The following is a 27,254-nucleotide window of genomic DNA, read 5'->3' as shown; positions in this document are numbered from 1 at the left end:
TGAGCATTATGCACTGCTGCGGTGCGATCCCATGTACTTAAATGGGGCATGTTTGGTACATATTTTCACATTTGGCAGACAGACCATCCCCCATTCTCACCGCGGCACAACAGCAACACTGTACTAAGTCATTGGCCACTTAGATTTACTGCCCCTCGCGTAAACGAGGCCTTAGGCGGGTGTTAAAGCAATATTAAATCCAAAAGCAAACATTTATCATAATGCAGCTTACCAATTCTTCGATGTGACAGTTGTATTACATTGTTTTTTAGTCTCTTTCTTCAATTTTCATCTGGCAATTCAGCCAGCCCAGCAAGTCTATTTTTCACAAGCTCAAGTTCTCCAGCAGAAAGTAACAGTTTACATAAATGAGCTAAACCACTTAACACTGGAAGTGGTGAATAAAAAGATCAGCTTTTATTTATTCATGTAAAACCTTTATCCCAAAAGGAAAAAAAATGTTTGCTTTAATTGATTACAAAGTGTGAGCGGGAGTTTGGCTTCAATTTGTTAGTATGTCTAAATCCAATACATTTAACACTAACCTCTCCCCCAGACTGACAATGCTGCTGTTGCCGTGCCTCCTGTGCTTGTGCATCCAGAGTGGTGTCTCATTAATACATGAGGTGTGTTACTGGCCAGATGACCAGGTGAAAATAGAAGGAGGGGGGGGGGGAAGCAAAGAAAGAAATTTCATGCAGCTACCACATCTAATGATTGGTAAGCGACAATATAATACATTTTTGGTTTTGGGTTTAATGCAGCTTTAAAGCTTTGTGTGTGAATGGTTACTTTAAAAACAGCACCGAGCACTTAGCAGGGGCTCTGCTACCTGTATGTACTTGTAAGGTTTGTATATACAGGTAAGCAGATCCCCTAAGTGCTGGTTTTCCAGCCGATTGCCTTCAATACACAGATTGATCTCTTTCTAAAATGCATTTTTTTAGCATACTCAACACATTTTTCGAACAAAAAGCAGTAACCTCTTGCATTCCAGAACACTTGATTATATATCTATATCTGCTTACTACCCAAACACCGAAAATGTATAATGGACCTAAATCTCGTATTGGAAAACAACTTGTACTACCTAAGGCCCAGCACATGACTGCCATCTGGTACCCTGCAGTCTAGCAGTGAGGGTATACAAGGTCGTGGGTTTCTGACTAGTGGATTTTCAGTGTATCCTTACGGACATTATATAAATCCTACGATCAAGTCTGGCATAAGCAGGCTTCTAGGGCAGGAGCACCCAGTAATTTCAGGTCAGTAAAGATGTTTAAGATCAAACATGACTGATATTCTTCCAAAGGGTCAGCTTTACACCAGAATTTTTGTGATCTGGCAAAGCTCCAACCTTTGAGAAAATAGACAAAAGCATTAATCCTTCCAACGATGTTGCTCACAAAATGAAAAGAAACAGAATAATGCTTAATTCAGAGATAATGAAAGAACGATCAGTTAATGCATTTAAATTCCTTTCCAAGCCTATCCCAACGCTGCTTTTTTTTTTTTTTTTTTTACTGAAAGCACATACACACTTTTTTCACACACACACACACACACACACACACATTTTAATTATATATATATATAAAAATAAATGATATGATTTACTTTGTATTATCTTTAGCCACAAAACCTTTCATAAAGCTGATTGGGCGCTACGTGTGAGGTGGGTGGTGATGTAATCACGCTGGGACTAGGTGGAGTTGTGTAGGCTGAGGATTGTATTGTGAAATGCCTGTTTTTTTGCTTCTGAAATGCATGTGGATTTTTTATATGGTAATAAATACTTTTATTAGCAATTTGCACCATGGTTCTTTTCTCCTATACGATTGACACCATGCTGAGAGCCATGGATTTGGAGTGTACAGTCAGTGGGAGCAGTGCCACTTACAACACTGCAAAGCCCTCCTTTAAATAGTGAGGCCCATTTAAGCAGGTGAGAAGACCCCCATAGGTGGGGTGAAGGGCACTGTGGTGATCAGAGGTAATTACTGAAGAGTTTCTGGTGTATGGGACTGCACTTTTTTTCACGGACATTGAATCATTAAAGGACTAGTCACTATATATTTAATACATTTACTAGTCCATCTTTTCTTTTATATATATATATATATATATATATATATATATATATGATTTTTACACAGTTTTTAGATATTTATGCACTATAATTTGAATGCACTTTATTGAAGGAGAGTGCAGCACTTTTTTTGTGAATATATATATATATATATATATATATATATATATACACATATACACACACACACACATACATATATACACACACACACACACACACACACACACATATATATATATATATATATACACACACACATATATATATATATATATTTTTTTTTATTGTATTTTTACAGGTAGTTGGATGCATAGTGGTGCTAGCTGTTTCCTGTAGTATATAGAGTTGAGGAATAGGTGGTCTATACACAGGATTAGCACGGAAAGTTTTTTCACATTTGTTTTATCTTTGCCTTTCTCCATCCACACATCTGTCACCCTCGCTATTTATGCATCCATCTCCTACCACCCCCCCTCTCCTTTCTTGTATATCTATTGGTGTGCGCGCACACACACACACACACACACACACACACACACACACACACACACACACACACACACACACACACACACACACACACACACCTAGAAAAAGTATTCATACCCCTTGAAATTTTCCTCGTTTTGTCATATTACACCCAAAAATGTAAATGTATTTTATTGGGATTTTATGTGATAGACCAACACAAAGTGGCACACAATTGTGAAGTGGAAGGAAAATGATAAATCGTTTTCAACATTTTTTTTTACAAATGTTTGAAAACTGATGTGAATTTGGAGGAGCTGCAGACATCCACAGCTCAGGTGGGAGAATCTGTCCACAGGACATTAGTCGTGCACTCCACAAATCTGGCTTTTATGGAAGACTGGCAAGAAGGAAGCCATTGTTGAAAGAAAGTCATAAGAACTTTCCTTTGCAGTTTGCAAGAAGCCATGTGGGGGACAACGCAAACATGAGGAAGAAGTTGCTCGTCAGATGAGACAAAAATTGAACTTATTGGTTTAAAAGCAAAACGCTACGTGTGGCGGAAAACTAACACTGCGCATCACCATGAACACGCCACCCCCACCGGGAAAAATGTTGGTGGCAGCATGTCGTTGGGATGCTTTTCTTTAGCAGTGACAGGGAAGCTGGTCAGAGTTGATGGGAAGATGGATGGAGCCAAATACAGGGCAATCTTAGAAGAAAACCTGTTAAGAGTTGAGATTAAGGAAGAAGTTCACCTTTCATCAGGACAACGACCCCAAACATACAGCCAGAGCTACAATGGAATAGTTTTGATCAAAGCATTTTCATTTTAGAATGACCCAATCAGAGTCCAGACCTAGATTCAATTTAGCATCTGTGGCAAGACTTGAAAATTGTTCAGACGCTCTGAATACAACCTGACAGAGTTAGAGCTATTTTGCAAAGAAGAATGGGCAAAAATTTACTCTAGATGTGTAAAGCTGGTAGAGACATCCCCAAATAGACTTGCAATTGCAGCAAAAGGTGGTTCTACAAATTGACTCGGGGGAGCTAAATACCAATGTAAGCCACACTTTTCACATATTTATAAAACATTTTGAAAAGCATTTATCATTTTCCTTCCACTTCACAATTATGTGCCTTGTGTTGGACTGTCACATAAAATGTTACATTTTTGGCTGTAACATAACAAAATGTGTGTACACACATACACCACCCCCCCCCCCCCCCCACATGCAAATTACTGTGCAGTTGTTTTAGGCAGGTGTAATAAATGCAGAGAATTAAAAAAAAAACTTTCAAAAAATCCAAGTGTTAATTTATATTAACAGAATGAGTAAAAAAAAAAAAGAAAAAAAAAAAGGGTAGATGAGTAAAAGAAATCCTAATCCATACTTGGTGTGACCACCTTTTGCCTTCAACACAGCATCAATTCTAGGTACACTTGCACACAGTTTTTGAAGGAACTTGGCAGCTAGGTTGTTCCAAACATCTTGGGAGAACAAACCTTAGATCTTGTGGCTGTGGGTTACCTCATATCCTGTCTCTTCATGTAATCCCAGACAGACTTGATAATATTGAGATCATGGCTCCGTGGGGGCCAAACCATCACTTCTAGGACTCCTTGCCAGTGGCGGCTGGTGCTCAAAATTTTTTGGGGGGGGGGGGGGGGCGCAAACAGAAGAATGTAATAGGCATTGCTTCGCGGCAAAAAACGCAGTAAAAAATTGCGTGACTTATGAACAAAAACACTCAAGGTGAGCATACACTATATAATCTGATTGTACAATCTCTGCACAATCTCCTTTAGATTTAGTAAAGCGTTGTAACAGATGGAAAAAAATAAAAAATAATTTAAGTAGTATCAAATCAGACATGCCTTAGTTGGTGGTAGATCCAAAAGATATTGTACAATCAGATTGTATAATAAATGGTAAGCTGGAGGCCGGCCATAGATGGATCAGTGTGATCAAAAAAAAAACTGAGCAGATCCTACCATCCACACAACTAAGGTGGATGAGGGAATCCTTTCTGCGGAGACATCTATGCCAGTGTAAAGATTGAAGGAAAAATAACTGCTGCTTTGAGAGATGTTGATCTTTAAATTTACTTCTTTTTAGCAGGAATGACCATAGATGGATTGAAACTCACCCGGTCCTTGCAGGATCAGTGTAAAATCCATGTTTTCTTATACCTAGGAAGATCACTAAGCCTCCATATACATGGGTTCTTTAGGGCCCATTTATATGCAGCGCGGATATTCGTGTCCTGTGCAGGGCGCTGTTATCAGCACAGGGATGTACAGGTGCTATGTGCGTCCCTGTGCCAGTGTCTCATTCTTTTCTTTTGGAACCCGCTCCTGCGTGTCATTAGGATACAGAGGCTGTGTCAATGCAGCCTCATGTCCCAGTAGATATGAATGGGATGCTGGCATAGGGATGCGGACAACACCTATGTACCCCCTGTGCTGATCAAAGACAGCCCTGCATGGGAGACACATTGCTTGCACCTCTTGTGAATAGGCCCTTACTAAAAATAAAATGTAAAAGAACAGTGGTCTCCACAGCTATATCACTAATACCAAGTGTGAAAGTGTGTTACCTGTTAGCTGAGTAGTTAGTGGCATTACTCAGCAGCACAGACACACAGAGGGGAGAGGGCACCACTCAGCAGCACAGACACAGAGGGGAGAGGGCACCACTCAGCAGCACAGACACAGAGGGGAGAGGGCACCACTCAGCAGCACAGACACAGAGGGGAGAGGGCACCACTCAGCAGCACAGACACAGAGGGGAGAGGGCATCACTCAGCAGCACAGACACAGATGGGAGAGGGCATCACTCAGCTTGACAGTAGGGCTGGAGAGGAGGGGGGGGGGGGGTGAGCGGAAAAGAGCACAGGAGGAGGGGTCACTACATAGACAAGGAATGGGCTCCTACATCGTCCAGAGCAGTGAAAGAAAAAAAAAAAAATATAAAAGAAAAAAAAAAAAAAAGGAGGCGGGGGGACGCTGGTAATGTCCCACGGACATCAGGACACTCTGAAAGACAGACAAAATAGAAGTGACAGAAATGAAGTGAGAGGGGAGGGAGAAGCCACTGTTCAGGCAAACAGAGAAGCAGGAAAGTTATCTACAATGCATATTAATCAGGAAACATTTATAACCGATGCCATCCCCACCTCATGTGCTCCACCTAATCCACTCTATTGCTGAGGGAATAGTACAGTGTGCACAGTGCAGGCAGGGGGCGGGTACTAAGATCTAGCCTACATGCAGGACAAAGCCGCTCTGTCAACTATGTAGCAGCATATTCCTTAATGGGCATGGTTGTACCTGGCAAACTGCGTCCTCTTCCCACATTACCCGAGTCCTGTCCCGCTCCGCTCAGCAGCAGTACAACATGCAAGGATGACACTGCAGGTGACGCTAGAGGAAGGGAGGTGTTGTCATAAACGATGTGCCCGCCCCCACAACACTAGTGATCCTTACACTGAACTCTCCAAAACACTGCCCCTATGACGTCGGACATCCTTATTGGTCCAGGCTGGACCAATCACAGCACGGAAATCATAAATGGGAGTGTTCGGGGCGCATCGCTCTGCGCCCAGAGTACACTCTAAATGGCCACCAATCACCTTACAAGCAAAGAGGCACATGATCAAAAGCCCCCACTCCTCCCATAGCCAGCAATGTGTCCGGCGCCCCGCTGCCATATCAAAGGTACACTTTTTTTTAATGCTGATTTCACATGGTGACTAGCCTGGGGGGGCGGCGCCCCTGCGCCCCCTACTGACCAGCCGCCACTGCTTCTTGTTCTTCTTTACACTGAAGAGGTCTTACTGACATTAGCTTTATATTTGGGGATGTTATCCTGCTGCAGAATACATTTGGGGCCAATCCTATGCCTCCCTGATGGTATCACATGATGGCTAAGTATCTGCCTGTATTTCTCAGCATTGAGGACACCATTGATCCTTACCAAATCCTCAACCCCATTTGCAAAAATGTAGCCCCAACCTGCAAGGAACCTCCATCACACTTCACTGTTGCCTGCAAACACTCATATCGCTCTCCATCCTTTTGTGAACAAACTGCCTCCTGCTAAAGCCAAATATTTCACATTTTGACTTGTCAGTCCAGTGCACCTGCTGCCATTTTTCTGCACCCCAGTTCCTATGTTTTTTGTGCATAGTTGAGGTGCTTAGCCTTGTTTTCACGTCAGAGGTATGGCTTTTTGGCTGCAATTCTTCCAAGAAGCCCACTTCTGGCCAAACTTCTCCAAACAGTAGATGTGTACCTGGGTCCCACGGATTTCCCACAGTTCTGTGCTGATGGCACTGCTGAACATCTTCGGATGTCAAAGGGAAGCATGATGGGTCTCATCTGCTGAATTAAGTTTTCTTGGCTGACCACTGCGTCTACGGTCCTCGCCTTTGCCTGCTTCTTTGGGAGTCTTCAAGAGAGCTTAAAACAGCACATCTTGAAACCCCAGTCCGCTTTGAAATCTTTCCCTGGGAGAGACCTTGCTGAGGCAGTATATCTACCTTGTGTCTTCTTGTGCTCAATATTGCCATGGTGTATGACCTGCGACATGAAACAGTCTTTTTCAACCTCAACTTAGTAGCAGAGTTTGGCTCTTCCTCGCCTAGTTTTAAGCCTCCTTTGTTTTAGCTTCTATATGCAATTTATGATTAGCACCTGCTTGGTATGATTACTTAATCACTTCCATACAGGGCAGTTACACCCCCTTCCTGCCCAGGCCAATTTTCAGCTTTTAGCGCTGTTGCATTTTAAATGACAATTGCAGTGGCGGCTGGTGAAGTTTTAAGATGGTGGGGCGCAAGACCCCGCCCTTCCATTTTGACCCCTCCCATTTCTCAGAAGCCCCGCCCCTTATAGACTCCACCCATTTTGTCCCCTGTATTTTGCTTGCGTGAACAAATTCTCCCAATATATCACATATTAAGGGGTCCATTAGTACTAACAAAAAAGGAAAAAAGTGGAAAGCCACAAGCACAAATAGCAGTACCACGGACACAGAATTAGGAAATTATGTAAATAGAGGTGTCAATTGTACAGCGCAAATGAGTGATACTCTTAATGGTAAAAGGCATATAGAAAAAACAGGGACAACCAGAACCAAAGAGGGGGAAGGCCCTAAAGCACCATATAAGAGTAAACGGGGTATGAATGAAATAGTTCCCTAACAAAAAATACTGACACAGAAATATATCAAAATGACAATAATTTATTAGAAATATACAATGTAATCCAATGGATTACATTGTATATTTCTAATAAATTGTCATTTTGATATATTTCTGTGTCAGTATTTTTTGTTAGGGAACCATTTCATTTATACCCCGTTTACTATTATATTGTGCTTTAGGGCCTTCCCCCTCTTTGGTTCTGGTTCTCCCTGTTTTTTTCTATATGTCCATCAGTACTAGTATATCCCATAATAGGGAGCAGGGGCCCTATTATGGGATATACTGTGAGAGACACCCTATTTTGGAATACACTGACAGAGTGGCACAAACCCCACAGTACAGACCCCCCTAGCACAAACCGCACAGTACAGGCCCCCTAGCACAAACCCCACAGTACAGACCCCCTAGCACTAATCCAACAGTGCAGGCCCCCTAGCACTAATCCAACAGTGCAGGCCCCCTAGCACAAACCCCACAGTACAGACCCCCTAGCACAAACCCCACAGTACAGACCCCCTAGCACTAATCCAACAGTACAGACCCCCTAGCACAAACCCCACAGTACAGACCCCCTAGCACTAATCCCACAGTACAGGCCCCCTAGCACAAACTCCACAGTACAGACCCCCTAGCACTAATCCCACAGTACAGGACTCCTAGCACAAACCCCACAGTACATGCCCCCTTTCAATGCAGTGACCAGCGTACATGCCCCTTTCAATGCAGTGACCAGTGTACACAGTTCTTAGGTCTGTACACCCACTGTGCCTATTATCAGGGGTTCCCACCATTCTTGCTTGGTGTTTCTGGGTATGTACTCCTGGTGTGCCGATTTTGAGTGGTTCTCACCATTCTTGCTTTAAATTTTTGAGTCTGCATCTGCTGTGCCCATTATTAGGGGTTCCCACCGTCCATGCACATCATTCCCAGGTCTGTACACCCACTGTGCCCATTATGAGGGGGTTTCCACCATCCGTGCACAGAGTTCCCCGGTCTGTACACCCACTGTGCCTATTATCAGGGGTTCCCACCATTCTTGCTTGGCGTTTCTGGGTATGTACTCCTGGTGTGCCGATTTTGAGTGGTTCACACAATTTTTGCTTTGAGTTTTAAAATCGACACACCTGCTGTACCCATTATAAGGGCTTCCAACCATTCCTGCACAAAGTTACCAGGTCTGTACATCCACTGTACCGATTAAGAGGGGTTTTCTACCATTATTCCTCTGCGTTTTTGAATCTGCATACCTGCTGTGCCCACTATGAGGGGGCTCCTGCTGTGCCCACTATGAGGGGGCTCCAACTATCCCTGCTGGATTTGTATCTATTTTATATTATGGAGAACGCAACAGAATGTACTGGAACACAAATAGGGTGGGAATGCAGAAAACATCTAGGTGAGCAGCGAGAGAGTTGAGAAGTTTAGCAAGGAGATCCCTCTACCAGAGTATCCAAGGCAAATAAGGAAGCCAGGTGATGACCCCTCTATAGCTATATCACTTTTTTGTGCACCAACCATTTAATGATGATTGGCGCATCTGAAAGAGCTGTAATTAACAAAATGCACAGTTGCCAACGGCGTTCCAGGGATGTCCCTGCTTGCTCCAAGAATCGTATAGTATTCATAGAAAAGGTTCAGTCCACAAAGCTAAAACACCACACACACCTCCTTATTTTCACAAAGTGACAGTTCTATTCAGAGCGATGAGAATTGAAAATGACAGTCACATGACTTAAAATAACAATCAATGCATTAAAGCTTTGTGAATAAACCTATTGTGGTGTATAAATGTGATTCTGGGTATTGTGGAGCCTCACATTCACAGGCTCATGATTTTAACATGTTGGCCACTGTGAGAGCAAAGTCTTGAGGTATACGCTGCTCTCCAATCGCTGATCCTGGCTTTGAATGCACCTGATTTTGCTGTGATGAGGATGAAGAGATGCTGCAGGCTCCCCCAGCCTCCTAACACATCTCTCCCAGCCTGGTCCTCTGTAAAGTGGTATGAAGCTTGCACAGATGAGCCTGCTGGACGGTATATGGCCCCCTCTGCCTGCACTGTGATTGCCCCTTGCAGAGGTGCCTGGGATGCAATGTGTGTGACCCAGCCGCTTACCTTATTATTAATGCTTCCTGCGGCGGCGGGAACCAGCGGGCGGGAAGGTGAGCGGGCGGCTTCTTCGTTCTACGGCGGCTGCTCCTCTCCTCTTCGTTCTACGGTGGCGGCGGGCGGGGAGGTGAGCGGAGCGGCTTCTCCTCTCCTCGAGACTCTTCGGCGGGAAGGTGACCGAGCGGTGACGGTGAGTGACTGATGCACGCACCGGCACCGCCCCCAACGAGGTCAGCATGGATGTCCTGAATCATGATTGGTCCAGGCTGGAGTCTGGACCAATCATGATCCAAGACATCACAAAAGGGGGGTGGTGTAGCGCCGTGCTCTGCGCTACAGTTATGCCCCAGAAAGCTGCCAATCGGCGCCTCTGCGGCTGGAAAACCCCACCCCCCCCATAGGCACCAATGGAGCGGGCTCCAAAAGGGGGTGGGTGTAGCGCAGTGCTCTGCGCTACAGTTACGCCCCAGAAGGCCGCCTCTCGGCGCCTCTGCGGGTGAAAACCCCACCCCCCATAGGCACCAATGAGGCGGGCGCCCCATGTGGGCAAAAATTATTTTTTTTTAATCTTTTTTTTTTTTCTTTTCTTTCCAGTGACCGGCCGCCACTGGACAATTGCGCAGTCATGCAACACCTAAACCTAAACCAAATTTATGTAATTTTTTTCCCCACAGAGCTTTCTTTTGGTAGTATTAGATCACCGCAAGGTTTTTTATTTTTTGCTAAACAAATAGACCAAAAAGTTTGAAAAGTTTTTTTTTGTTTAGGTTATAACATTTTGTAAATAACTTTCTTGCACTGACGAGCACTAATGAGGCTGCACCGACGTTGAGACACTAATATGCGGCACTGATAGGTAGCACTGATATGCAGAATTGATGGGCACTACTGATGGGCGGCACTGATAGATGGCAATGATGGGCACTGGTGGGCGGTACTGATAGATGGCTATGATGGGCAGCACTGATGAGGGCATTAACAGGCTCCCTGAGCACAAATTGGCATCCCTGGTGGCCATGGGTGGGCAATCCCTGGTGGCCATGGGTGGGCAATCCCTGGTGGCTCTAGTGGCATCCCCCATGGGTCTGCACTGGTAATCAATGCTCTGATTACCAGCACAGACCCCCCGCCCCCCCCGTCAGCAGAGCCACCGATCAGCTCTCCTCTACTCGCGCCTGTTAGGTGCAAACTGAGGAAAGCCGATCAATGGCACTTCCTATTTACTATGTGACCAGCTGTGATTGGACACAGCTTATCACATGGTAAAGAGCTTACGTCATAGGTTCTTTACTGGGATTGGAGATGTGGTGTGTCAGAGTGACACACCACACCACTGATCGCCGCTCTGCGCGCCCCCTGGAGGCACGCTGAGCAGCCAATCCCCCTGGACATCATAGGACGCCCAGCCGGGATGGGACAGCCACTTTACGGCCGTCACTTTACTATACGATGGTCGGGAAGTGGTTAATCATATACCTGACTAAAATCCTACAAAATCCCTGACTTTGTGCAAGAATTGATGCGGCTTGAACCTAAAAAAGGTAGTCACACCAAATACTGATTCGATGTATATTATTCTTCCATTTGCTTACTTTGCATTTTGTAAAGTAATAAAAATAAACAATGAAAAAAATATATTTTTGAAAGCATTTTTACTTTACAGAATTTCATCACACCTGCCTAAAACGTTTGTATAATATTGTGTGCGGAAGAATGGACTCCACTAGACTTCTGAAGATAAGCTGTGATAGCTGTAATATCTGGCACCAAGCTATCAGTAGCAGATCCTTTAACGAGGAGCTCCAATCTGTCCAAAAAAAAAAAAATTACAAGTTAGCAGCTACAAGTACTGTAGCTGCTGACTTTTACTATAAAGGACACTTGCCTGTCCAGGGATCCAACCCCGAGCCAATTCTTCAATCCACTCTGGGTCCAGGCGCCAGCAACTTCACTCAAAATTTCAAAGCTGGTTTCGTGCTGCGCTGCTGTCTCCTGGGACCTGTGTCTCCCAGGAAGGCGCGGGTGGGGGTGGGGGGCAGAAATACTTGGGAGATCGCCGCAGCAATCTCTCCCCCCCCCCCCAAGTGCCAAATGTGGCAGTGGAGTGTGCGAACAAGCGGAGCTTCCCCTATTGGGTGGAGCTCCACTTTAAGTCTTGTAAGTTGTAAGGTGGTGCCTCCATGGATCAGACTTGTTTTTTAGGCATATCCTAAAGATGCTTGATTGGATTGAATTTGGAGGCCAAGTCAACACCTAGAAGACACCTTCATCCATTGCTCTGTGTAGTTCTAATGCTCATGTGCTCATTGTAGGCGCTTTTGGCTGTGGACATGGATCGGCATGGGCACCTTGACTAGTTTTCCTTCCTTGGACCACTTTTGGTAGGTCCTGACCACTGCAGACCAGGAACATCCCAAAAGAGCTGAGGTTTTGCAGTTGCTCTAACCCAGTCTTCTAGCCATTACAATTTGGCCCTTGTCAAAGTTACTCAAATCCTTTTTTGTTTACCCATTTTTTTGGCTTTTAACTTCACATGTTCACTTGCTGCCTAATTTATGCTATCCACTTTCGAGTGCCACTGTCACAAGATAATCAATGTTATTCACTTTCTTGGTCAGTGGTCTTAACATGATCTGTGTAAACAGACACTTTTTTTCTGGCTGACACAAGCACTCCATAAATAGTAGATACAAGTACACGGATGTCAGAAACAAAAGATAGCCAAAGTATCCCACAGACCACACTATGAATGGGAGGTCTAACAACAGATTTACTGACTATGCATACACAAGCTTTAAGCACACAAGTCAGTCAAAAGTGCAGCAGAATGTCTGAAAAAGCAAGTTTTACAGGGCCAATTTACATGCCAACAGTGTTCATCGGAGTTCTCCTTTAAATGACACATATAGGTCAATTCATTGATAAATAAAAGCTCATCTTTGATGCAGTATTACTTCTTCCTTTGATCGATAGATAGGTTCACTTCTGGGTTTCCTAGCAGCCACTGCTAGTCAAGAGTAAAGTTAAACCAATATACAGAGTGGTATAGCTCAGTCTTGTGAGTGGGTCACTTAGCCAAAGCTGCCTAAAATCCAATATCCTTTGATACAAAGAAAACCTTTGAAGTCTGAGGCCTAAGCCAGATTAATCTGCTGCCCTTTAACCCCTGTCACTGGAAACACCAAGGCAGTGATGAAGTAGGTTTTTAATTAATATGTGCAAAACACAATGGAAAAAATGACTCCACAGAGGGTGAAGTAATACCACTAATGATAATTGTAATATCGTCATCTCCATGTGGCCAAATCAACTAGATTAAGGGCTCTTTCACACGGCCGCTCCGTGTGTCCGCAAATCATCCTATTTTTTTGCGGATGATTTGCGGACATAATGTAAGTCTATGGCATTGTGGATGTCAGCGGAATACCATCCGCTGACATCCGATTTTCTTCCTTTCAGTTCTGTTCCGTTTTTTGGAACGGAACAGAACCCTATTTTTTTATCCGTTCAAAAAACGGAAAGGAAGGAAAATCGGATGTCAGCGGTGTCACCCGCTGACATCCGCAATGCCATAGACTTACATTATGTCCGCATATCATCCGCAAACGGATGGGATGATATGCAGACTTACGGAGCAGATGACACAAATGTCATCCACTCCGTGAAAAAAAAAAAAAAAGTCCCGCAGCGGAGCTTTCACACGGAGCGGCCGTGTGAAAGAGCCCAATGGGAATGTATCATTTTTTTTTTTTTGGTACAAAATACAAACATTCTACCTCTGCACAGGAAGCAGAAGAGGCGCAATATGCATCTATAGCTCTAGCCAAAAATGCCTAATCTGTTTTACCCTCTGATTCTGGTTTACTTTGTTACCGAGTGATGCAGAATTTCTATGAGGAAGTTATAAGCATAATAATGGAATTCTAGGTCTCAGACGCCTATTTTTTTGTAATATAATCAGAAATGAAGTTGGGACCCCATAAATATCATGTAAAATGTGCAACTTCTAAAAGGCTAAATCTCTGAAGCAAGCTATGATCACGGACAAAAAAATAAATAAAAAAAATTCAACATTTTCAGTGCCTGCTTAATTTCAGATGAAGCAAAACTTTTTAATTACAGGTGTTCTCTATCTAATCATCCCAATGTGGTTTACCACTATTAAGTCCTAATTTTTTTTTTTTACTTTACTAGGCACTGAAAATGTTTTATGAATACATACACAAGGCTTGTCAAGAGCCTCTACATGTAAAATACAAGTTCTTATAAAGAGGCTATTAATAACATTACCATGTGTCCAAGTGTACACACCTGTGCACAAGATTATTTGCCCTTTGCATTGATATCTGCAATGCAAGATATCAGCCATGTTAGGCTGGGGAAAGGCTCAGCACGGGCTGACTGCAAAGTATTTTCATGGGACTATTGGACAGGTCAGCCATGTTTGGGAAACCATCTTACAAAAATATTTTCAGCTTAAAACAAATGTTGGTGCATGTTATTAATAAAGCTCTTTAGGCCACCTTGTAGTTTCGTTTTATTTGGTCTAGTAGTACACTAGCACGGCTCAAGCATTTTCTCCATCTGATAGATTAGGACTGCACAACAGACATGCGGTTACACCAACACAACATCACGAAGAGCACACCAAGAAACTCACCTCATTGGAGGAGAAGGTGAAAGTGTGTGAGCGCCCCGATAGGGAGGGCTCTGCCACCAACCCTGACAGGTCAGAGCAGGGGCTGTAACTGTATGAATCATCTATGACAATTCTACTCTGAAAACAAGTAGAAATAAAAATGGATTATCCATGCGCAAGCTTCACCACAACAATATGTTAATGCATCTCTGCTTTTGCCTTCTATATGAAAACCCACACACCAGCAAGAGCTGTACAGAGATGGCTGTCTTGTTACATTTATTGCAACAAGCTAGATTTGAATAACTCCTCCAGAAAATTATAGAGCAAAAAACTTCTGTATTTCTTCAAAAGATGTGTACTCATCACACAATTTAAATACCTGAAAATTGTTTCCTACCAACACAAAAGAACATTCCTACTGCAGAGGCGCCACAGTGCCCATTCATTCTTGCTTAGTTCTTAGTAGTTGTAAAGGCAGACTTATTTTTATCCTAATGCATTCTATGTATTAAAATAAAAAGCCTTCTGTGTGAAGCAGCCTCCCCCGCACCCCCCCTAATACTTACCCGAACCCCATCTCTGTCCAGCGATGTCCACGAGTCCCTCGGCCGTCGGGGACTCTCCTGATTACCTGGGACACAGCAGCAGCGCCACTGGCCCCTGGCCGCTGTCAAAGTCAGTTAGCCAATCAGGAGAGAAGAGGGCGGGGCTGAATGGCAGCTCTTTGTCTAAATGGACACAAGGAGCTGCAGCTTGGCTCAGGTGCCCCATAGCAAGCTGCTTGCTGTGGGGGCACTTGACAGGAGGGGGTGGGCCAGAAGCAGCGAAGAGGTACTCGAGAAGAGGAGGATCCAAGCTGCTCTGTGCAAAACTACTTCACAGGGCAGGTAAGTATAACAAGTTTATTAAAAAACAAAAAAACATGAGACTTTACAATAACTTTAATGACACCCCGAGCACCTTGCTAACAGACACAAAAATGCATGGCAACAAAGTACAGTAAAGCCTTGGATTCCATGCATAATTCATTCCGGAAACATGCTTGCAATCCAAAGCACTCATATCAAATTTCCCCATAAGAAATAATGGAAACTCAGATGATTTGCTCCACAACTATTTATTCAGAAGATTTCTCGTAAGTGAGCATGAAAGGAGAGGGCTGAGGGATGGCTGTCACCAGTTTGGTGATCTGTAAGCATGGTTTACATAGCGTGCAGGGTTTGGGGCAGTGGGATATCACAACAGTATATGCATCGATTTAGAAATTGGTTTCATAAAGCAGCTCCTAAGCATTTTATGGCTGTTCATTCAGCCATTTCTGCTTACTGCAGACATCAAAACCAAATATCCGGAATTCCCACATCAGCATGTAATCTGAGGCAGACTGGTCCTGGAAAAGTATAGCTACGACTGAAGAACAGAGGCCCTTGGTAGGAATAACGTATCCTGTTCACATTCGGTCTTTTTTTCACTATGAGCAGAGTATACCTTTGACAGAACAAGGCAACAATTGTACAAGATATGTGTTACCTTTCACTTATACCAACTATATAAAGCCAGTTTTAGTTTAATGGCTAGATCACATTTAAAGTAGAACTGTGACCATGCTATAGACATTCCACTATTGAAATGTTAAGCAGTAAAAATCCTTTTAAAAAAGCCTTCTGTTTCTGCAGGCACAATTAAGTAATTCATTCTTAAAGGCTTAGACCACGTTTGGAACCACGTTTCATATTACATGTTTAGGGTGCAATATGACGCATGGTCACATATACTAGCCCCCTAAACTGCTCCCACTTCATCTCAAATCACAGGGTGCTTCTTACTCCTGGTTATTTGAATTCAGAATGGCTGTGCATGGCTCTATCCTTACAGCCACATCATCCATTCATAGGCTTCTGCAAATGGGCATACTACAAGTCCTGTCTGCCACGACAGCAGATCACTGATGTCCCTGTAGTCCAATAAATAACTTACCTCTGTACAGACCTGCAGCTAGGGTTAAACAATGCAGGAGCCTGTGCATTGCACTTATGATCACTGATCACAGTTGCAATGCTCTAAGCTTGAATGTAAAACGCTATCAAGTACATATTTTTAAAGAAGTATGGTAAAAGCTCATTTGGTCATACGTCTCATGTTGGTCACAGGAGTGCATTTACTTTTTGGCATCAGATGCATTCCAGTCTTTGAATGTATCCTGACAATGTCAGAATCCACCCAGATTGCCAGCTCTCAGAGAGCCACTAACAGCCTGAGCCAGAGTTGCTTCCACCCACTGTACAGCCCACTGACCAATGAGCGCTGGAGGGGCAGAGCACAGAGCAGTGACGGTCAGTCACCACCCTGTTCAGAACAGACCCGAGAAATGAGAGACCAAACAGTTACGTCAGTTCTTAGAGCTGGTGGGGAACTTTCCACACTTCTTGAATTACTTCATAGTTGGTGTATTTATTGCTTACTTGCTGGAATATAACTTCTGAGAAAAAAAAATAAAAAATACTTGATTTTCTCTCTGTAAATAGTTTCTCTCCCCCCGTCAGCAGTGAGGTGGCAGCCTGTTCGCTTTCTAATCTCGAACATAGTTTCTAATGTAATCACAGAGCAGGTGCCCTGACAAGGGGCAGAAAGTAGTGCAGAGACCCAACTTTAATGACTCCACTCTAGCTCTTGTGAATTTTGAGGCTGTATTGCTCCAGTGTTTTCCGCTACACAAGTCGGCGAGGACTAGATATAAAGATGGCAACAATTTAAACTGACTGACTCAACCCAGTGACCTAGTGAAGTTCAGGTAGATAAATGGAGGTTGGAAAGCAGGCAGCATGCACCACCATTTTAACTCATTAGCTAACACACATAGTGCTCTGGGAATTCTTTGGGATCGGGTATTTGACACACCTGGAAGTGTCAAAGAGTTCAGTGGCACCTGTAGCTCTTCAAGAGTGAAGAAGAGATTTGCCACCTCCTGGAAAGATAAGAATTAAACATGCTGTTTTACAGGATGGCTTAAAGCGATCGGATCGCCTTTAAATACTTTATATTGCTATTCAAGTATAATAGCTCACCAAGCCCTCACTCTCACATGTATATGAGAAATATTGGTGATTATTACGCTCTCCTAAAATAAGTCAGTTAGCAAGTCATCATTAATGGAAAGTTAGCTGCTTGGAATGAAGTTTCTCTAGTTACTATTTTTCAGTAAATGACTTGGTTTAGAGTTATAAATACATGCTATAATTATCATGTGAGGAAAGTTAGACGTAAAAACCAGACTGTGATTTCACGTTGAAGTCACCCTGTGTCAGCTCTACATAAGATTCCATACACATTCTGACAATTTGCTAGTGGATATTTATTTCCCTACTTGAAGCAACCAGAGAATGGATTTATACTCTTTAATGAAATAAAGTAGGAGACAGTGAAATTTCAGCTTTTCCTGATGCACAGACTAGTGTATAAAGCATTTAGTAATAAAAGGTAAATAAAAGGATGCGCTGGCCTACAAACAGACTGCTGCACCCGAGACTCCCAGAATACCAGGAGATAAAGTAAAAAAATATCCAAATTGTGCTGCGCGGTCATAAAAAGTAAAGATCACAAAAGGAAAAAAACATATGTGAGTGTATAGGGCATAAAATCAGGAAATCATGTGCACCAAAACCCAATACACATCAAATTGTAGTGTATAACATGATATATCCAAAGTGCATATAAAAATGCACAAAACTAAAATAGAGGAAAAGTTCCAAGTAAATGCCAAACAATTTCTGTAATCCAACAAAGTCTACAGAAGGTGATTCTAAAAAGACTTCAATGGTGCTTAGGTCCTTATCCTTAAAAGTGATGCATACATCTCCACTGTGCTCTAATATTGAAATGGCTGCTTACCAGACCCATTAGGGTCAATAGGCATGTAAGCTGTTCTCAGCTTGGGGATGTCATGTGTTGAATTGTTTTGTATGTGTTCTTTCGTTTCTGAGCATGCCTAGTCTTGCTCTTACTATTTTTTTCGGCCGAAAACTGTACTAATTAAACGAAAATCGGAAGTTGTGTTGACTACGATAAAAATTTTATAGCCTGCACATGCAGTTTTTGTCGTCCGAAAATCCGTATATCGGAATCCGTAGTGGAAAGCACTATACTAAATCCGAAAATCAGAAAATCGGCAGACAAAATTTTTCTTCCGATTTTCGTATCGTGTGTACGGGCCTTTAGTCTCCAGGATCACAGATGGATATATGGAATAAAGGAGGACTTATTGTGCATTATCGCTAAAAACGGTGTTTATTAAAAAAGAGATACACTTACAAGTAGAAGTCGAGATAAAAGCACTGATACTCATGATGGCACGGTTGCCTGCAGTGCAGTCCATGCGCGCGGTTGTCGCAGGTGTCAGAAGGCGTCACATGGGATTGGAGCTCAGCCTGTGCAGTCATTACCATATCTTAAATAGCAAAAAGGAAAACCGGAACTCTATGTGACCTGAAACGGAGCCCCTAGGCCAGGAAAAAGATACTTCCTGTTGGGATACTATGGGACAACTTGTATTTAAACTGATTAAAATTAGACAAAAAATGTGTAAAAAAAATTTGTAAAGAACAGGCTAATCCCAGGAGATCAAAAGCTCCCACAGAGAAAAGCACAGGAAAAAAAGCCTACACATTCATTCATATTGTGGATGTGCAAAAAGATTTTATGAACATTTGAACCTTAAAATATTATCCAAAATAGACATCAAAAGTGCATGAGGTGCAGACAAAATAAAAAAACAAATAATAATTCACACCCCTATGCAAAATGAATTGATAAAGGATGTTTGAAAAATACATTGATATTGATATATATATCAATATTGATATATTGATCGGTAGTGTTGACTCCTCCGGAGTTCAGACCCCTTGAGCACATCCGTGCCCAAAACGCCTCCCCATCCAGACAGACTGGCAAACGTGGAGACCACTGTCCAGTACAGGGGAAGGAAGGATTTGCCCTGTCGAAGCGCCGGAGAGCGAAGCCACCATATCAGGGACCCTCTCGTATCCTGGCTTAACAGGATCAGATTGCCTAGTGACTTTGGATTCTTGTCCCACTTGGCAAGAATCTCTTTGCAGAGGTCTCGAGTGGAACTGTGCAAACCAAACCGCTTCGAAGGCACACACCATCAGGCACAGTACTCGTATGCAAGTCCTGAAAGCTGACCGACTGCTGGACCACAGGAGCCAAATCTCATCCTGCAGCTTTTGGAGTTTTTTTTTACCCTGGAAGAAACACCATGGCTGCTCGCAGAAGAGCGTCCAGGTACCAAGTACCACAATTCCTGCTGCCGCTAAAATACTAACACAGGCCAACAATTTTGTGAATACTCGAGGAGCTGAGGCAAGACCAAAGGGTAATGCCATGCTCCTAGCTCACGGCAAAGCGGAGGAAACGCTGATGACCGACATATATTGGAATATGAAAGTAAGCGTCCTTTGATGTGGGGGGGCCACTACTCAGTAACGGTACAAGGTGGTTCAAAGCCCTGAGGTCCAGGATTGGACGTACCTTGCCTTCCTGGGTACTGTAAACCGGTTTGACTAGAAAACATTGAAAACTTTCAGGTTTTGGAACCGGAACAATCACCCCTTGTAGTAGAAAGTCTTGTACCGCCCCAAAGTGACCCCGCAGGTGGTCTGGGGACAAACGCAGATTGGATTTATTAATAAATTATCAATTATTTTATTAATAAGTAAATGAGATTAATTTAGGAGGAGGATTTCCCTCTTTGGGATATTCATCCTTTTCTTGTTTGCTTCTCTTCTTGTTTGCTTTTGTTCTTTTTATGATTTTGTGCTTATTTAATTAGATTATAATCTGTTAAAAATATAATAGAGCTTATTCGAGCTATACACCTTTTAGGTCCATACATTAAGTTACTTGCCAATGGCTGAATAACTCTCTTTCGTATGTTAGTCAGCATGCGTTCATGGTAGTATTTTCAAATTTTTTTCTAATAAAATAATAAATATTTTTGTATGTAGATTATATTCTTAATATTTGTTAGTAATTTGTGTTGATATAATGCAGTTTTTTTTTAGATAATTTTGTAATTGCTCCTGTGCAAGGAGCCTTTAACATTTAATATTCATCAATGTATTTTTCAAACATCCTTTATCAATTTTGCGAAGGGATGTAAATGATGGTTTTTATTTTAGGTCTGCACCCATGCACTTTTGATGCCTATTTTGGATAATATTTAACCACTTCCATACCGAGTCATGTAAAATGACGTCGGCAAAGTGGTTGTTCTAGCTGCTACTGCGCGCCCCCGGCGGCGCGCAGCGGCGCGATCAGGGATGAGGCTCGTCCCTCGGACATAGCCCATCCCTGATCAAGGTAAACAGCCAATAGAAATTGGCTGTTTACCACGTGATCGGCTGTGTCAATCACAGCCGATCACATGAGCGGCTCCAGCACGAGCCGCTCGTTCTCTCTGCAATGCGCGCCCCCGGGGGCGCGCAGAGCAGCGATCGGGGACGAGGCTCGTCCCTCGGACAGAGTCGATCCCCGATCTAGGTAAAGAGCCAATGAAATTGGCTCTTTACCACGTGACCCCGGCTGTGTCCAATCACAGCCGGTCACAAATGTCAACAGAGAACACGGTAACTAGCTGTCACCGTGTTCTCCTCCTCACACACTGATCCTGTGTGAGGAGGAGATTGTGGTAACAGCTAGCTACCAATTACAGTGCACCCTAAACACATTGATTTGCCCCCCCCCCCCCAATAAAGAGCACCTGTCACTAGCCCATTAAAGTACCCGAGTACCTGTCACCAGCCCATTAGGTACTCAGATGACAGGTGCTTGGGTACTCTGATGGGCTGGTGACAGGTGCTTGGGTACTCTGATGGGCTGGTGACAGGTGCTTGGGTACTCTGATGACAGGTGCTCGGGTACTCTGATGACAGGTGCTCGGGTACTCTGATGACAGGTGCTCGGGTACTCTGATGACAGGTGCTCGGGTACTCTGATGACAGGTGCTCGGGTACTCTGATGACAGGTGCTCGGGTACTCTGATGACAGGTGCTCGGGTACTCTGATGACAGGTGCTCGGGTACTCTGATGACAGGTGCTCGGGTACTCTGATGACAGGTGCTCGGGTACTCTGATGACAGGTGCTCGGGTACTCTGATGACAGGTGCTCGGGTACTCTGATGACAGGTGCTCGGGTACTCTGATGACAGGTGCTCGGGTACTCTGATGACAGGTGCTCGGGTACTCTGATGACAGGTGCTCGGGTACTTTGAGTACCTGTCAACGGAGTACCCGTCATCAGAGTACCTGAGTACCTGTCACCTACCCATCAGAGTACCCGAGTACCTTCCACCTGCTCATCAGAGTACCTGACGCCTGAAGTACCCAAGTACTTGCCGCCTGCTCATCAGTACTCATCAGTACCTATCACGTATCAGTACTGATCATCAGTACCCATCAGTACAGTATCACCTATCAGTCAGTGAGTACTACTCATCAGTACCTATCACCTGCCTGTCACCTGCCTATCGGAGTACCCGAGTACCTGCCACCTGCTCATCAGTACCAGAGTACCTGTCACCTGCCCAACAAAGTACCCGAGTACCTGTCACCCTTCATACAGCCACCATGTCCAAGTCCAAAAAGGTTTATATACGTCCTCCGTTTAAACCTAAATACCGGTGTTATGGCAGCAGATAGCTGCCATAACCATGGTATTTTTTTTAAACGGTGGACGGTTGGCTTTCCGATAAGGGTGGTCCCAGCGGCGGATTCGCCGTGGGATCACCCTTCCGGGGTGGCGGAACAGGCAAACCCCCCTCCCAACGCGTTCCGGTCCTTTTCCCCGCTTACCGGACCCGCCGGCAGCGGGGAAAACGATCCGGTCCCGAATCCTCACAGACAGGATGTCGAGTGAGGGCAAGCTTGCCCTCACTTGACTCTATGGTCTTGGAGGACCGGAGCTACGGAAAATGTTGTTGCCTAGCAACCGGTTTAAAGGTCCTTTTTTTTTTTTTTCTTCATTTTATATTATAATTATTTTTTTTTTTTCTATCTTTTAGTGTACTTGTGAGATCTGAGGACTTTTTGACCCCAGATCTCACAAAAAAGAGGTCCTGTCGTGCCTATTTCTATTATGAGGAATATTTACATTTCTTTTAATAGAAATAAAAATTATCAATTTTTTTTTTTTTAAACGGTGTAAAAATAAAAAATAATAAATAAAATAAATAGTAAAAAAAAAAAAAATTAAAGCGCCCTGTCCCTGTTAGCTCGCGCGCAGAAGCGAATGCATACAGAAACCCCGCCCACATATGTAAACGGTGTTCAAACCACACATGTGAGGTATCGCCGCGATCGTTAGAGCAAGGGGAATAATTTGAGCCCTAGACCTCCTCTGTAACTCAAAGATGGCAACCTGTAGAAATTTTTAAATTGTCGCCTATGGGGATTTTTAAGTACCAAAGTTTGTCACCATTCCGTGAGCGTGCGCAATTTTGAAACATGACATGTTGGGTATCTATTTACTCGGCGTAACATTATCTTTCACATTATGGAAAAAAATTGGGCTAACTTTACTGGTTTCTTATTTTTTAATTAAAAAAAGTGAATTTTTTCCAAAAAAATTGCGTTTGGAAGACCGCTACGCAAATACGGTGTGATAAAAAAATATTGCAATAATCTCCATTTTATTCTCTAGGGTCTCTGCTAAAAAAAAATATATAATGTTTGGGGGTTCTAAGCAGTTTTCTAGCAAAACAACTGATTTTAGCTTGTAAACACCAAATGTCAAAAATAGGCCTAGGCAAGTGGCTAGGATGCATGATGATGCTCCTTGGATGTTAGGCCCCTCTATATGGCTAGGCTGTGAAAAAGTCTCACACATGTGGTATTGCCATACTCAGGAGGAGTGGCAGAATGTATTTTGGGGTGTCATTTTTGCTGTGTACATGCTATGTGTTAGGAATATCCTATAAATTGACAACTTTGTGTAAAAAAAAAAAAGTTTTCATTTTTTTCCCACATTTTCCAAAAACCTGTGGAAAAAAAATGATATGTTCAAACGACCCATAATGCCTCATAGAATATACGTTGGAGTGTTTGCTTTCCAAAATGGGGTCATTTTGTGGACTTTTCCATTGTATTGGTGCTCTAGGGCCTTGAAAAGTGTGATGGGTAGTAAGAAAGTTTTATGTGTATTTATGCTCCTAGAACGCCTGAATGTGCTTCTTGGACGTGGAGTCTTTTTGTGGCCAGGCTGTGTAAAAGTCTCACACATGTGGTATCGCCATACTCGGAAGGAGTAGCAGAATGTATTTTTGGGTGTAATTTTTGCTGTGTACATGCTATGTGTTAGAAATAGCTTATAAAATTGACAACTTTGTGGGAAAAAAAAGAAAAAAAAAATGTTTTCTTCATTTTCCCAAGAATTGTGGGAAAAAATTACAACTTCAAAAAACTCACCATGCCTCTTACTAAATACCTTGGACTGTCTACTTTACAAAAAGGGGTCATTTGGTCGGTATTTGTACTGTCCTGACATTTCAGGGCCTCAAGAAAGGAGATAGGCAGTCAGTACATCTGGTGTGATCAATTTTCAGTAATTGGTACCATAGCTTCTAGACTCAATAACTTTCACACAGACTAAATAATATACACTAATTTGGGTTAATTTTACCAGAGACATGTAGCAGTATACATTTTGGCCCAAATGTATGAAGAAAAATTTATTTTTTGCAAAATTTCATAATTGAAACTAAAAAAAAGTGTTTTTTTTTCCAAAATTTTTGCTCTTTTTTTGCATATATCACGAAAAAAAAAAACCCCAGTTGTGATCAAATACCACCAAAAGAAAGCTCTTTTTGTGTGAAAAAAATGATAAAAATTTTGTTTGGTTACAGTGTAGCATGACTGAGCAATTGTCATTCAAAGTGTGAGAGTGCTGAAAGCTGAAAATTGGTCTGGGCAGGAAGGGTGTCTAACTGCTCTGTATGGAAGCGGTTAAAGTTCAGATGTTCATAAAATCTTTTTTCCACATCCACAATACGATTGAACGTGTAGGCTTTTTTCCTGTGGTTTTCTCTGTGGGAGCCTATGATCCCCCGGGGATTAGCCTGTTCTAAAATTTTTTTTTTTTTAAACACATTTTTTTGTCTAATTTAATATCTCAATATACATAAAAGTTGTCCCGTGGTATTTAAAGTAACAGGAAGAATCTTTTTTCTGGCCCAGGGGCTCCGTTGCAGGTCACGGAGTTCCGTTTTTCTTTTTCGCTATATAAGATATGGTGATGGCGGCGCGGGTTGAGCTCCAATCCAAGTTGATGCCTTCTGAGGGGAAATGAGTCGGGTGGAGACAGCCATGACGTCGGCATGCACGGACAGCAGTGCAGGCGGCTGTGCCACCAGGGTTATCAGTGCTTTTATGTCTATGACTATCTTTTTTGTTTTTAGCGATAATGCACTTGTATACAAGCTCTCTTTTATTCCATATGTCCATCTGTGATCCCGGAGACGGAGTCCATTCGCAGTTTTACAGATCGATCCCCAAGCTGAGAACAGCTTACATGCCTATTGACCCTAATGGGTCTGGTAAGCACTAAGCAGCCATTTCAATATTAGAGCACCGTGGTGAAGCATGCAGCACTTTGAAGGATAAGAACCTAAGCACCATTTAAATCTTTTTAATATCACATTATCTGGACTTTGTTGGATTACAGAAATTGTTTGGCACTTACTTGGAACTTTTTTTCTATTGTAGTTATGTGTATTTTTATATGCACTTTGGTTATATCATGTTGCTATACACTAGAATCTGATGTGTATTGGGTTTGGGTGCACATGATTTCATGCACTATACACTCACATTTTTTCCTTTGTGATATTTACTTTTATGACAGCGCACTATTATATATATATATATATATATATATATATATATATATATATATATATATATATATAAAGCATTTAGTATTTTGAACAAGGAGCTGCATACATGCAAGATATAGTTATCCTTTAAAGCTCAGCTTCTTGTACCGCTCTGGGCCCCAGAGCAAAATCTCTGCGCAAGCATTCCCAGCTACGGTATTTTGCTACTAGATCAAAGGAGGTCTGAAGTAGGTTTGAAAAAGTTATCTAAAGTGGAAAATCTCCTAAAAAAGTTCAAAGATTTGTTTTTTTTTTTTTCTTTTTGAAGTGGCCAGGGCTCAAAGCTTAGTCCTTTGTGCGATTTTCCTAGGCAATCCAGGAACCCAATGGGTTTACCCTAGCCTACAAAGAAACACTGAATTAATCATTATTAGCCAATAAAAAAGAACATTTGATTGCACAATAAACTTGTCTTAGGCAGCCTGGTATTGCATAATCGATTACATAAACAGTTTATTTTAAAATGCATTCATTTATAGGTCAAACAGCACTTACAAACTCATTTAAAATGTCTTCATAAGATTTTCTGATTAACGAGGTGTCTCAAAGCAATGAAAGCATTGTACTAAACTAGAATAAAATAGCAAAGTGAAAGTTAACTATACAGCACTGGTCATGCACCTTGCAAAAAAAAAAGTACATACAGTTACATTTAGACCTTGTATTATTCCATTCATATGTGTAGCGAATAGACCTGCATAACGTAAACAACAGGAATGGTAACAAAGGGACTCGTGTGATACACAGGATCCTAAAAAATTGCTCTGTACAATAAAGAGCAGACAGTGAACTTCTAGGGAATATTACATATTTCAATGTTTACCTTGTTTCTGCTTCTCTCTTGTTCTGTAGACAGCTCAGAGCCACTATGTGGGAAGCTAAGGCTTCCGCTTGAGGCAGATTCTTTATGGCTCTCACCAAACCAGGAGAAGGGCATGCATGTAGGAACCGGCGAATCGGAGTCAGACAGTGACTGGTTACCACCTTCATCCAGTAATTCTCGAGATCCACTGGAAATATTTATTGAAGACGGTATTAGGAAAACCTTACTGTTATCATGCATCACACTAAACCGAAAGACAACTGCTATTTAAAATGCTTTGCTTAATTTTGGCTAGATTCACAGCATGTGTATCGCATTTAGCGCACACTGATGTGCACTAAATGCATTTGTGCCAACGTGTATGTTATGGCAAATTCCTCACCCCCCAACAGCAGGAACCAAAATTACAATTTCCTAAATGCTAAATGTGTGTTGTGATGCATTGCAGCACATTACATTGGATTTAAATGTACTATTTTCACAAAGAGCACATTAACGTGTTGCATTGATGTGAGCAGGGCTTATAGGAAAATGTATTCTTTCTTCCTGTCCCCATAGGCAAAACAGGAATCTCTGGCTGTTACTAGAACTAGTGTGCTCATTGGAAGTTTTCCCCCTATATCCCTGCTCTGGGGACAACACAAAAATAATTTAATTTACTTTACTTTTATTTTAAATGGTAAACAGAACAAAGCGAAGCAAGGAGCAAATTTCCATAAGGGGGCACAGACCGCAACAAAAGCCTGACAGGGGTTCTGAACTCTTACCAATCTATCCAAAAGTAAAAAAGAAAACGATTTGCCTTTAGTTATACTTTAAAATCTTTAAACATGTCTGCATGAATTATTCTAATCTCATCTTCTCCACTTCTTTACAGGTACAGTGAATTAGACCGCTTTATTGGGTGTCTCTAAAAACTAATCCAAGGTTTATTTTTGTATCCATACTATAGAAATAGATGT

At 42.5% G+C, this 27,254-nt stretch overlaps 1 protein-coding gene across 5 annotated transcripts in view; it reads right to left on the bottom strand.

The window, feature by feature from the left end:
* LOC309557535 (neurabin-1-like) overlaps window positions 1–27,254 on the bottom strand; it is a 224,713-nt gene that overhangs the window by 15,569 nt on the left and 181,890 nt on the right. For 4 of the 5 annotated variants that reach the window (XM_082260296.1, XM_082260292.1, XM_082260294.1 and 1 more), the window contains exons 16-17: window positions 26,293–26,479; window positions 14,545–14,661 (exon numbers count right to left, since the gene is read on the bottom strand). In XM_082260296.1, coding sequence (XP_082116422.1) covers window positions 14,545–14,661; window positions 26,293–26,479 — 304 coding nt within the window. The remainder of the gene's footprint in view (window positions 1–14,544; window positions 14,662–26,292; window positions 26,480–27,254) is intronic. The other variant, XM_082260295.1, reaches the window with a different exon arrangement.

Source organism: Pelophylax lessonae, assembly GCF_965119305.1.
Source record: "Pelophylax lessonae genome assembly, chromosome: 6".
Lineage (NCBI taxonomy): Eukaryota > Metazoa > Chordata > Amphibia > Anura > Ranidae > Pelophylax > Pelophylax lessonae.
The sequence above is the reverse complement of the archived record's forward strand: the minus strand, read 5'-3'. Positions and strand labels throughout refer to the sequence as shown.